Source organism: Bos indicus, chromosome 14, assembly GCF_029378745.1.
Source record: "Bos indicus isolate NIAB-ARS_2022 breed Sahiwal x Tharparkar chromosome 14, NIAB-ARS_B.indTharparkar_mat_pri_1.0, whole genome shotgun sequence".
In the NCBI taxonomy this organism is placed as follows: domain Eukaryota; kingdom Metazoa; phylum Chordata; class Mammalia; order Artiodactyla; family Bovidae; genus Bos; species Bos indicus.
Window position 1 is genome coordinate 8,229,056 of NC_091773.1, and position 13,444 is coordinate 8,242,499.

Sequence of the window (13,444 nt, forward strand, 5' to 3'; positions counted from 1 at the left end):
AGGGGTGCAAGCTCGAGTGGGAACAGTCACATGGCAAATGGTCTGCACATGGATTTACGTATGTGCCTGTGCCGAGGCTGACCCTAAGAAGGACCAGAGGTGGGGAGAGCTGAGAGGGACGTGGAGAGGAATCCAGAAAGGCTACTGGGAGGTAAGGGACTCATTCCAAGGGTAGGGAGCAGCTGAGCCTGGCTTTTAGCAAGGGTGCAGCCCTCTCAAGCATACCTGGCTGACAGTCTGGGGCTCAGCTAGGGAAGGGGACAGCTCGGGGCCACTGATGTCGGCCAGGGGTTCTAGAATCCCCAAGGAACTCAGTCTGCCATTCCACAGAGGGGTCAAGGATGACCTGGGCTCTGTGTCTCCTCACATGTTAAGAACTCAACTTCTCGAAGGGCATTCATGTCCCTTCCCGCCTACCTTCCTCCCAGCCTCTTAGTGATGGAGGGACAGGTAATACTCGCAGTGAGTAGCTGAAGACACGGAGGCTGAGCACCCATTCATTCAGCAAACACTAGCGAGGACTGGAGTGGGCAGGCTTTTGACTGGGCGGTGGGCACTGAGGAGACCAGCAGTAGCTCCCGCAACCCCACACGCTTCAGGAAAGAACTGATGCCTCCTAAACTCCATGATGAGGGTGCCCTCACCATCATTTCCTGCTGGGGAAGCGAAGGCACAGAGAGGTTCAGCACCCTGCCCAAGGTCACACAGCTGGCAAGCAGAGGAGCCTGATTTGAATCCAGAACTGGCTCCAAGCTGACTGCTGGGAAAGGGTGTCTCATGCTGGGAGGTGCCAGGCAGGGAGAGGCTGGTGGCCATACGTACAGTGAGAAACCATGCTGCTGCTGCTAAGTCACTTCAGTCGTGTCCGACTCTGTGCGATCCCATAGACAGCAGCCCATCAGGCTCCCCTGTCCCTGGTATTCTTCAGGCAAGAACACTGGAGTGGGTTGCCATTTCCTTCTCCAATGCATAAAAGTGAGAAGTGAAAGTAAAGTCACTCAGTCGTGTCCGACTCTTCTTGACCCCATGGACTGCAGCCTACCAGGCTCCTCTGTCCATGGGATTTTCCAGGCAAGAGTACTGGAGTAGGGTGCCATTGCCTTCTCTGTGAGAAACCATAGGAGGGTTTAAAAGGAGGGAGTGAAAGGGTCAGGTCTGAGTTCTGAAGAGATGGTTTGGTTACTATGTAGAGGACTCCGAGTTAGGTGTGAGAGTAAGACTCAGACTAAAAGAAGAGCCTGGACAGCATTTGGGAGGTGAAGGCTGTGGCTTGGGGGACAGGTGGGAATGAGGAAGCCTCCACAGAAGGATGTGATTTGTGCATAAAAGGAAAAAAACAAAACAGAGGACAATAAGGTGGAGTCCACAGGAAATGTATGAGTCCTGCTGTCCCTGAAGCCACTTCGGTGGACCCAGAGGGGCTGGGGTGGGACCCCACACAGCTTGGGATGTGGGTGGCTGTTTGCCAGAGTGGCCAGCGTAGGACTGCGGGGTTGCCTGGGTGGAAGGGGGCTTCCTCCCGCGGAGGGCATGCTGTTATATGGTGCGTGTGTTTGTTGTTTGTCTGCAGCCGGCGGGACCTGGAGATCGAGCGGCCGATGCCTGGAGCCCACACGGTCACCCTGCAGTGAGTTGCCCTCCCCCCTGCGCTGTCTCTTCAGCTTTGCTGGCCAGTGCCAGCAGCATCTTAGCCCTGAGCTTGGCAGGACGGCCTGCCTGCTGCTAGGACAGCCCAGTGGGCAAGACCTGGGTGGATTCTAGCCATGGATTGGGCATGACCCAGCCTCACTCATCTCTCTGTGCAGGAGTTTGGTTTGTAGGGTGTCCCCGAGATCTAGGGTTGGGGGGACCTCAGATCTCAAACAAGGCATGCTAATAACCACACCCGACAGAATTTATGAAACACCTACTCTATGCCCAACTGTTTGAGGCTTTGCTTCACAGAGCCTGGAGACAAATAAGGCACAGGACCCACCTTGAAGTGCTTTATAAAACTAGAAGGAAAAGACAGTCGTGGGTATAACCAACTGGATTCTACCTTTAATGACTATGTCTTATTATAGTTCCTTACATGAACCATATGATTTGACACCTGAATTTGGCACATGTAATTTCCTTAATTAGGTGTGTCCTTTTTGTCTCTGTTTTTGATGACTGGCAAAATCCTACTCATCCTTCCTTGAGTAGTACTTGAAAATAAAATATCAGGGCATAGAAGGTCTCTGGCTGAAATTCATACTAGGGTGTAAATGACTACTTACCCATTTTTCCTAAGAATAAAGCAGAGGGTGGAGAAAGAAGATAGTAAAAGAGGGAAGAGTACAGGGGAAAACAACATAATTTTTTTTTTTTTTTTTTAAGGATTCTGGTCCCAGCCTGGCAGGTGTGGGAGCATGAGAACCTTTAAATGAACCTTGTGTTAACTCCCTGTCTCTCCCTGCCCCCAGGTGTCCTGCTCTGTTGGTGGTTGGGGACAGTTCTCCTGCTGTGGACGCTGTGGTATGTAGAAATCACCAGTAGCTTTTGTACTTAAATCGATGGTCCAGATCTGGTTGACTTTATATGAAGTCTCCCTGCCCACCCTCTGCCCCTCCTCTGCTCCCATCAGAGCAAGTGACGTCTTCTAGATGCCATACTGGACTTTGGGCAGAAGGCCCAGCCACCAGCCTCCTTCCCTGGTGACTGCCAGCCCTAGTTCCTTGGCAGTGGGCCTTCTAACTCGTCTCCCAGGCCCCCTCACCTGCCGAGCTGCCTCCCACTGGCTTGTTTCTATGGGCATGTTGCCACTTGAATTCCTGGCCAGGAGACTCTGCCCATTTGGGAGTCAGGTGGCACTTTCAGACCTGGTTGGAGCCTTATCATCTGACAGGGCAGAGAGGGACCTGGGAGCAGAGCTTAGGAAAGGCTTAGGAAAGGCTCAGTTCACCCCTTAATTCCCACCTGTGATGTTGTAAGGGTAAAACAAGGATTCTGTCTTTCCAACATCACTATAGCTGGGGACATGGGAGGCTTAGGGGCTATTGGGAAAAGTCTAGAATTGTGATGTGCTTTGAGAGGTGAGCTAGTGCAGGGTCTGCACATGTTCATTTAGTAAAGACCTGGGGTATCCAAATGAACCATGCAATCTAGTCCACTGGAAATGGCAGCCCACTCCAGTATTCTTGCCCGGAGAACTCCATGAACAGAGGAGCCTGGAGGGCTATAGTCCATGGGGTTGCAAAGAATCAGACACGACGAGCAACTAACACTTAACCTTAAGTCCACTGGACATAATCATAGGATGTATCAATAAAGATACATAGGTTACATTAAGAGAGGTGATAATTCTACTTTAGGCACTCTGGACATCCCAAGTGAGGATTTTTCCCACTTCTGGATGCACTTGTAAGAGGGTCACTGAGAAATTGAAGAAAGAAACCAGTTTGGTGGATGTGGTTTCATGCGAAGAATAGTTGTCAGGACTGGGGATGTTGAATCTGAAGAGTCATTGGCAGCAGCTGGTTAAAGAAGCCCGTTCATTTAGTGACTGTTTCTGTAGCACCTTCTACAGTTTAGCTAATCTTCCTCACAACCCTTTGAAAAAGATACTATCTTTATTTTATTGATGAGGAAACTGAGGCTCAGAGAGGTTAAGTAACTTGTCCAAGAGCACACAGCTCATGGTAGCAGGGCTAGAATTTAAAGCCATCTATTTAATGCCACAGCTTGTGTTTTTTCTTCCATGCCAGTAGGAATATTGGAATTTCTGATGATGGTAGCAGAGTGGCAGGGAGGGGGTAAAGTTTATGACTTTGGCTCCAGGTAGGAAATTAGAAATTTCTTCTCCCTCTTCCCATCCAGGTGGAGTGCAACTCAAAACTGGACCCAACGAAGACCACTCTCCTCAAGGTACAGGGAAAACGATGGGGGGTTGCATTTATTCTTTCTTAGAAACACCAAAAATTTTGTGCAGACTTGAGTTGTGCCTGATTATAGTATAACTGGTGGTCAGAAACCACAGAAATGATGACTGTCTGTTCACAAACACCTACTGAGTGCTGGCTGGCAACCCAAGACTGCAAAGATGAAGGGATCTATGTATGGGACTCCAGGAGCTTATGGGCTGCTGGCCACTGTGCTCTGGAGAGGGATGGACAGGAATTGTGTGGGCAGGGCCTGATTCTAGAAAGACTCTGCTCACTGTACCACCCTGCCCTGCTTCATGGGCCCCTGGAGCTCAATTCCCTTGTCTTGTCACTACATCCTCATTAGGCTGAGGGCCTCCCTGGGTTAGCTGACCTTGACCTTGAGCCTGGACTGTAGGCTGGCCACAGCCTCACTCACTCTCACTGGAAGAGACCTTCCAGCTCTGTTTCCCTATCCTCATCCCATCCGCATTTCCCTCCCCAAGTGCTCCAGAGCCCTAGGCTTTGGATAAATCTTCACGTGTGCCTGAAATGGCCTTAAGCAGCGATGGCTTTGGATGTGGCTTTTTAATAGGACCTTCAGAAGCGACAGCATTTACCAAGGATGGCCAACCAGGAGCCTCATCAGACCTGAAGGCTTGAATGTTGCATTTTCCTTCCGAGGGATCTTTAAAGAAATCATGTGTATGGGGCCTTGTGCAGTGAATGCTTTCTGGTCAGACAGACCCGACTTGGGACTTTACAAATTCCTCCAATTCCCTCTGGCCCAGTTTCTGCCTCTAAAGTGGGACAGCCATCCCTTCCAGGGTTCTTGAGGGGCAGAGCGAAATCACCTACAGGGCCTAGCACAGCGCCTGGCCTGTCAGGAGCTGCCAGTAATGGTGCGAGAAGGCAGAGTTCAATGCCGACATGGTTAATAATCAAAGCAGCCTAGCCGAGGGACGTGGGGGTTTCCCCACCCATAACCTGCCCGGGTCCCCTCACAGGGCGGGACCCGGGTAGGGCAGCAGGCAGAGTGGATGCCCACTTGCAGCCAGGCCCGAGTCGGCATGCCCTCCACCGAGGCCTTGCACTAACCGGTTTCCCTGTCTCCCCAGATGGCAGATTGCGGTGGCCTCCCGCAGATCTCTCAGGTGAGTCACACCTGTCTCCACTCCCCACGTGGAGGGCAGGGGTCTCTGGGACCTGTTAACCCCTTTACCCTCGCTGCCTGCTCCCCCCTGCCCCCACACCGTGACGTCTGAGGACATGTTGTAGACCTGTTACCGTTTGTAAAAGTGCTTGCACGTCAGGACGTGTCAGATCCTCTTGCACGAGCCTCTGTGGAGCGGATGACACTGGGTTCAAGGCAGGAAGGGATTTGCTGAGTGGACATAGCTTGGCAGTCATGGACCAGAATCTAGGTGTGCCTGACCCCGAAGTCCAAAGGCCATAGCCATGGGCTCCCAGAGCCCAAGGGCAGAGCAGGGAGCACAGAGAGGAGATGGGCCAAAGTGTGTGTGTGTGCCTATGTGTGTGTGCACATGTGTATGTGTGTGTGTGTTCATCCACACGTGTATATGTGTGTGTGTGTGTGTACACCCATGTGTATATATGTATGTGTCTCTGTGTGCATGCATGTGTGCGTATGTATGTGTGTACACGCACATGTGTATGTGTGTGCATGTATGTGCGTATATGTGTTTGTCTGTGGGTACATGCATGTGTGTGCATGCACATGTGTATATGTATGTGTGTCTATATGCATGTGTGTGCCTGCATGTGCGTATATGTATGTGCCTGTGGGTGCGTGCATATGTGTATGTGTGTTCGTGCACATGTGTATATGTATGTGTGCACACATGTGTATAAGTGTGTGTGTGTGTGTGCATGTATGTGTGCATGTGTGTGTCTCTGTGTGCATGCAGCAGTAATCAGGCACAAGTGGCCTCGGGTGGCTCTCTTAGTCTCCCTTTCCAGTGTCCCTCTCTGTTTCTACTGGCAAAGAACAAAGTATTTTCACGTTCATATCTGCTGTTGAGTTTTGCCTGTTTAATAGCTGGGAGTAGCCAGAGAAGGATGGGATGGTTCAGTTTCAGCAGGAACAGATGGGTGCCCAGCCAAGCCTGCTTAGATGTAAATAAGAGTTAATAGTTGCACACTATTTTATGATGGGCTGTTTATCCACACTGCCTGCTCAACACCCTGCTGAGACAGTGCAACTTAAATTGGCTGAAGAGAAGGGGCACCATTATTCTTTCCTCTCCCCCTCCTTTATTCCTTTCTCTATTTGAAATGAGAAGACTCTAACCCTAGCCATAATTAAAGCATTTTTTATTTTATTTTGGTGTGAGATCGTGGTTCCCCAACCAGGGATCAAACTGTGGCTCCTGCAGTGGAAGAGCAGAGTCCTAACCACTGGACCGCCAGGGAAGTCCCATAACACATTTTAAATGTCATGGCAGGAGCTAAACTAGCCCAGCCCCGCAAGAGGGCAGCCCAACAAGAACCAATGGCTCTGTCATCCTGCCTTCTCTTGCCCTTGCAAGTTGGGTGTGTTTACAAAGGGCATTCCCATCCTTCATTCCATTCAATCCCTGCAATAAGCTTTAGAGAGAGGAAGAATGTGCCTTCTACCGCAGCCACAGAAGGGGAATTGAGGCTATCAGGTGGCAGAGATTGCCTATGGGCATGCAGGGGAGCTGAGTTTGGGCTGAGATCTCATTTGCAAGCCCGTCATCTTGTTTTGTCTGCCATGTTGAACACAGATGCCCTTGGCTTTCCGCAGCTCCAGCTTGCACCTCTCGTTCTTATCTTATTGTCCCGTGACTCCTAGAGGGCACTTTTAGCACAGACTCTTCTTTAAATATCATCTGGCTCTTTGAGAACAGTGGCAGGAGTTGGTGGAGGTGGACAAGGCCACTCTGATGATGGCTCACCAGTGAAGTGAAAGGGTGTGAGAATAGACATTACATTTGAGAGTTGGAATTAATTAGCCTTCAGATATGACCTTTACCCAAACATTCACCTCCTGGTTTAGATTAAACTTTGAGAGTAATTGGTCAAACTGGGTATGTATGCAGCATTCCCAGCTCATTTTATTTAAAGTAGCCCAGTTGATAAGAGATGTGTCTGTTCATCCATCTATCCATCTGTCCATCCTCTCATCCTATCCTTCTTTCTTTCCATTTTCCTTTCCTTTCATCCTTGCATCCTTCCTTCTTTAAGACCATCCATCCTTCTTTTATTCATCTATCCATCTTCCTTCCTTCTTTCTATCCACCTTTTTTCATTTTCATCTATCCATGTATCCACCATCCTTTCATCCAGCCAGCCACCAGCCTGCCTGCTACTGGGGTGAGAGTAAGCTGCTACGGGATTTGGAAAACCCTGGGTTAATGTGCAGGCCCACTAATTAACCAGAAGACCTTGGATGGATTGTTTCTCTCTCCAAATCTGTTCAGCTATGAAATGTATATGAAGATGGTACTAACCTCGCAAAGTCATTGTTGGGAGAAGATGAGAGAGTGCTGCAAAGCCCTTAGCACAGTGAGTGGCCGTTACATTCTAGACGCTGAGCTGGACGCATCAATTTATCCAGTGATGTATTCTTCACAGAAATCCTCAGTTGCAGGTGTAGCACTCTGCCCATATTATATAGGTGAGAAAGCTGGCTCAGACCGGTCATGTAACTTGACTAAATTTCTCCAGCTGTGTAGTGAACGTGAACGTTCTTCCTGGTCAAAGCTAAGTTGGTTCTCCATAATCATCCCGTTCTTTGCTTTCCTCTTGTATTTTTGTCCTGTCAACACGTGGTGTTTCTGTCTTTTGCCAAGCTCTTTAATGAAGGGGACCACAGGCCTGGCTCCCAGTGGCCCTGAGTGATCCGGACCTCCGGTGACTGACTGCACTTTCGCTCTTTTCTCTTGCAGCCGGCCAAGCTGGCCGAGGCCTTCAAGTACTTCGTGCAGGGCATGGGATACAGTGAGTATGGCTTTTCCCAGCAGGGGTGGGCCGAGGGGCAGTGGTGGGAACTGGAAACGGATTGGGCCGAGGATTCTGTGTCACCGTGGGCAGCTTTAGCTTTTCGCACGCCAGGCATGTCAGGGAAGAAGTACTTAGGTGTGTGGAGGGTGGGCCGCAGTACAGAGCTTCCAGTGTCTCCTCATACCCTAGTGGCTCATTCTCCCCCCGTTGTTGAACAGAAGCTGTTTCACACCAGGGAATGTTTTAAGGTGTGGGTGAAGACTAGCCCTCTGAGAACCAAGAAGACAACAGCCCATGAAACCATGAAAATCTTTTTTAATTTTGATTACATGTTTCCCTAAGAGACTTGTCGTGAGGATGGTAATGCTGGTCATGGTGGTGGTGGTGCTGGTGACGTGAGGATGGATGAAAGTGAAGTCGCTCAGTCGTGTCCGACTCTTTGTGACCCCATGGACTGTACCCTAACAGGCTCCTCTGTCCATGGGATTTTCCAGGCAATAGTACTAGAGTGGATTGCCATTCCCTTCTCCAGGGGATCTTCCCAACCCAGGGCTCGAACCCAGGTCTCCCGCATTGTAGACAGACTCTTTACCAGCTGAGCCACAAGGGAAGCCTGAGGATGGATGGTGGCAATAATAATGATGGTGGTGGTGGTGATGGTGCTGGAAGCGATGAGGATGGTGGTGGCGTGAGGATGGTGCTGGGTGAGATAGTGGTGGTGGTGGTGATGGTGGTGGTGGTGATGAAAAATCATTAAGTCCTTTTTTTTTTCTCATTTAATGATCACAATAATCCTAGGAGATACTCTTATCCTCATTTTACAAATGATGAAACTGAGGCTTTGAGAAATTAAGCAAGAAGCAGATTGGGGATCTGTGAAAGTTCTTCGAAAACTGCAAATCTCCGAGCAAATGGGTGATAAAGTCACTTATATTCAAGGCAGAGCATGTCTGCTAAATCGTTAGATTTGAGAATTGAAGGATAAATAGCAGCACAACTAAAGAACCTGCAGCCTCTTTGCAGTATGGCTCCAGTTTGCTCACAGACACACACAGCCCCTTTTCAGCAACACAGTACCGAGGCCGGGACAGCCAGCCCTAAGTCCAGCCACACTCCGGGCAGCAGCCAGCGTCGGCAGATGTTGGCATGTCAGCCACAGCTTCAGCCCTCATGTGGCTGGTTTTGCTCTCTCTCGCTCTGCTGCCTGGATTTCTAATTCGAGTGCCCATCTTAATTAAGAAGTCTGAATGTCTAGTCACTTCCTTTTTTTTTTTCTTTATTTTCCTGAGGCTTAAACTGTTTGCTCATTTAAAATAGTAATGTTATGTTTGGTCTACTGACCGCAGTCTTCAGATTGGCCTCAGCCACATTTAGTTTCTAGCACAGCTGAGAGCAGCAAGCCTGATTTTCATGCTCCATGCAGGACCGTGTCCCAAAGAACCCTCTTCCAACAGAAAACATCTGTCTGTGGGTCTCTGCCCCTCTGGGAAAGTGTGCAGCAAAGGCAGTAACTTGAGAAGGGCTTTGTTTACCTTGCAGGCCTGAATTGTAACTGTTCGTCTTGAACCTGCCATGGGTTTGGATTTCTGCTTTGAAAGTGCATTCTGGAGAGAAAGGAAGTGGGAGGCCGGCCTTGTTTGCCCCCACCCACTATGTTGGCTTCTATTTCCAGAAAGCAGCCTGCAGATCATAGGGAAAGACAACAGAAAGAGCTAGAGGCATCCTCCAAAGATGAGGAAAGGAATCGTTTATTTCCCGAGTGCCTGCTCACAGCCGTGGGCCACTGTGACAAGCCCTTAGCATCCATGACTCCATGCTAGGGTTACCAGAGCCCTGCAGGGTCAGTAAGACTGCACATGTGGGATCAAGGAACAGGGGGGCTCAGAGAAAGTATGTGAGCAACAGGTGTGGGATTGACCTGATTTTTTCCTGGATTCAGGAGCTAGCTCTTTAAGAAGAAGATTCAGTATGCAAGGATGAATTCTGTTTGTCAGTATCTGTGGTGGAAAGCCAACACATATGCCCACTGAGCCAATAACATAACCCCTCCATGCATTTGTACTTATCACTGCCTCAGTGTGTGGCGTCTTTTATTCAATGTGATCTTGACAAAGAGGCTTCAATCGGCTGATGGAGTAGCTTCCTAGGGTGGCCATAACAAATCTCCACACACTGCATGGCTTAAAACAACGAAATTTATTCTCTCACAGTACTACAGTTTTAGAGGCTACAAGTCCAAAACCGAGATGTAGGCAGGGTCACGCTCCCTGTATGGATTCTCAGAAGAATCCTTCTTTCCCTCGTTCCAGCTTCTGGTGCTTGCCAGCAGCCCTTGGCTTGTGGCTGCATCACTCTGACCTCTGCCCTGTCTTTACACGGCTGCTCCCTGAGTGTGCATCTGTCTCCTTTTAGGAGGAAACCAGCCATTGCATTAGCGCTCACTCTAACCAAGGATGAACTCATCTAGATAGATCTGTGAAGACCCTATTTCCAAATAAGGTTATAGTCAGAGATTCTGGTGCTCGTGAACTTGGGAGGGTGCTCTTCAACCCAGTACAGGTGGAGTTTTTCATCCCACCGTCTCAGCCACCTGCCATGTTTAAGGGCATTTTAAGTCCTTCGGAATGGATGGTGCCATCAAGAGTTCCTGGGAGCTCACAGCTGACCACTCTGTGTGGCCTCGGTTTCCAGCCTGTGGCATGCAGGGATTAGCGGGGCCGACTATGAACATCCTCCTGACTCTAGAAACTGTTGACATCACAGGGTGGTGGGCATGCACTCGGGCACTGATAGCCAGGGGACCATGGTAGTATTCTGATTTTACACGTGGGGCCGGGGTTTCAGAGAGGGATGCTCCTCGAGTCCCACAGCTGGTAAGCGAGTAGCAGACAGCTGCGATCGAGACTCAGCTGGTGGGTTCATGCCAGGGTGGGACCCATCAGTCCTCACCCAGCCTGAGCCTGGCTCTTCACCTCTTCGAGTGGGCACAGAAATGACGGGGAGCCCAGTGTCTGGATGGCCTTGAAGACGAACAGGAGCAAAGGTTCCATGGGCAGGCAGGGCACACGGCAGGCGGCGTTGCCAAGGTGCGAGTGTCTCCAGCCTTTGCCCACTCCCTCACCGGCTCTCTCCTCTCTCTCCAGTGCCCTCCGCCAGCATGACCCGCTTGATGAGGTCTCGCACAGCGTCAGGCTCCAGCGTCACGTCCCTGGAGGGTGCCCGCAGCCGCTCGCATACCAGCGAGGGCACTCGCAGCCGCTCGCACACCAGCGAGGGCACGCGGCTGGACATCATCCCCAACTCCGGCGGCCCCGGGAGCAGCGCCGGGCCCAACTCCACGGAGGTGTCCTGCTAGGCGGCCTCGGGGCCGGCCGGCCTCCCCTGGACTCTGGGACCGATCGCTGTAGCTGCCCCTCCTCCGGCCCCCCTCCCCACCCCTGCCTGCCAACCGCACGTTAACTCGTAACTCGGTATTAATCCAAAGCTTATTTGTACAAGTGAGCTCTGGTGACGACACGGTGAGATTGGGTGTTTGTGGGGTCGCCCTTTCTGGTGAGGGTAGGGTGGGGTGGACCAGAGGGAAAGGTGCACCTCAGTGCCCCCTCCTCCCCCCGAACGAGGGGCTGGGAGGCCACCTTCCTACCCTCCTTTGGAGACGCCAAACTGCCAGAAACCAGCACAGAGTAAACACTCGATCTATCCAAGGCTAGCCTGGCCGGAGCATCCTGGCGCAAAGGGACACCTTGTTGGAAGCCCGGCCCGCCTACTTCCTGTTTCCTCTCCAACTAAAGAAAAAACAGACCCAGATTCTGGAAACCAAGCCCTTTCTGACTGGGGAGGGGGAGAGCAGGGAGTGGTGGGGAGCTATTTAAAAAAAAAAAAGCCAAACGGGAAGCAGGGAGAGAGGTGGAATTGACGTGGAGGCTCCGAAGTATTTGGAAAAAGCAAATCTCCATAGTTAACTTGAAGTAATAGGTTTTTTTTTTAAACGTTTGTGCATATATACACTTTTTATGATTGACGCCCAGAAGCCTGTTTTCCTGGCATTTTTTAACGGACAAGAGTAAGGGACAAAATCTTCCAGTTTTTCAAAGAAACGGTCTTGGCAGGCATTTGGTATTTGTGTGTTTAAAGCTTTGAATCAGCTGCCTGCCTCCCCCTCCATCGCCCCTACATCCCACCCCTAATACATGAACGAGTGGTTATTTCATTCATGGGGAAGAGTGTGTAGATTTGTAGTTGTTTTCTCTGAAATGGAGAGAAAGATTGCAAACAGCTGGGGCTGGCTGTGCTGTGTCTCCAGGCAGCAGCACTGGGGCAGGGGCGTTGGGGTGGGGTGGTATTTTTGGTGATTAGACGTAAGGAATTCCTTGTGGTTGTGATGGAATCCAGTGCAGTTGTGATTTCAGTCGATCCCATCTGGTTCCCAGGAATCGTGTGTGATAAATCCTGCTTCCAATCTTTGACAATGTGGGGGTGAATCTGAACTTGACTGCCAAAGGTTTCTGACCTGGTGACCTTCCAGAATCTTCAGCTAGGGGGTGGGATTCACATGGGGAGTGGTGGCCCAGAAGATGTACAGAGTCTGAAACATGTATTCCATGGGATTTCCTTCTCTCTCCTGCCTTCCCCTCTTCGCTGCCCCTCTAACTTCTCCCTGAGCAGGGTGGCACCACTGACATTTCTGGGCAGTGTCAACATAGCTGTTGAGTTCCTGTACTACTTACTGCCTTTCAATCTCATTTTGGCTAACCATGGATCTTCGTATAGCAAGTTTTGATCAGAATGAATGGAAGAACGTGCATCAACCACCGGGGCCTAGTGGTTACTGGGAGGAAGTAGTCAAGCCTTCTAGCTAGCTTGGGGGATTATGACTCAGTTTACCTGTCACCTACCACCTGGGAGGCAGAAGTGGCTGAATCAGAACAAGAAGCTGTTATGTACAAGTCTTTCCAGAAGAGTTTCTTAATGAGATATTTGTATTTATTTCCAGACCAATAAATTTGTAACTTTGCAGTGGCTTGTGTCTTTTCCCCCCACCTGAGAGATCATGCATTGAGATGGGTCTTTCCTTACCTGGGGCTTCCTGCCCACATGCCTCTCACCTTTGGAATTCTTCAGAGCATCACTGTCCAATAAAAATACAATGCGAACCACTGATGTAACTTCGAATCTTCAAGTAGTCACATTAAAAAAGGTAGAAAGAGACAAGTGAAATGAATTTTAATAATACATGAAAGCCAGCATATCCAAAATATTAACATTTTAACATAGAATCAATATAACAGTTATCGAGGTGCCTTGCATTCTTTTCTTCCTACTGAGAAATCCAGGGTGTATTTTCACATCACATTCATTCATGTCTGTGCTCAGTTGTGTTCAACTCTTTGAGACCCCATGGACTGTAGCCCACCAGGCTCCTCTGTCCATGGGATTTCCCAGGCAATACTGGAGTGGGTTGCTATTTCCTCTTCCAGGGGATTTTCCCCACCCAGGGATCAAACCCACGTCTCCTGCAGCTTCTGCTTTGTATCGCTGAGCCCCTGGGAAACTCATTTTACATCACAGTACAT

General features: G+C 50.0%; 1 protein-coding gene across 2 annotated transcripts in view; it reads left to right on the forward strand.

The window, feature by feature from the left end:
• Nucleotides 1-12,887, forward strand: part of NDRG1 (N-myc downstream regulated 1) — a 56,160-nt gene extending 43,273 nt beyond the window's left edge. For both annotated transcript variants that reach the window (XM_019973845.2, XM_070802419.1), the window contains 6 exons: nucleotides 1,571-1,627; nucleotides 2,448-2,499; nucleotides 3,841-3,888; nucleotides 5,003-5,038; nucleotides 7,817-7,868; nucleotides 11,015-12,887. In XM_019973845.2, the coding sequence (XP_019829404.2) occupies nucleotides 1,571-1,627; nucleotides 2,448-2,499; nucleotides 3,841-3,888; nucleotides 5,003-5,038; nucleotides 7,817-7,868; nucleotides 11,015-11,226 (457 nt within the window). In that variant the 3' untranslated portion in view covers nucleotides 11,227-12,887. The remainder of the gene's footprint in view (nucleotides 1-1,570; nucleotides 1,628-2,447; nucleotides 2,500-3,840; nucleotides 3,889-5,002; nucleotides 5,039-7,816; nucleotides 7,869-11,014) is intronic.
• The last annotated feature ends 557 nt before the right edge of the window (nucleotides 12,888-13,444 follow it).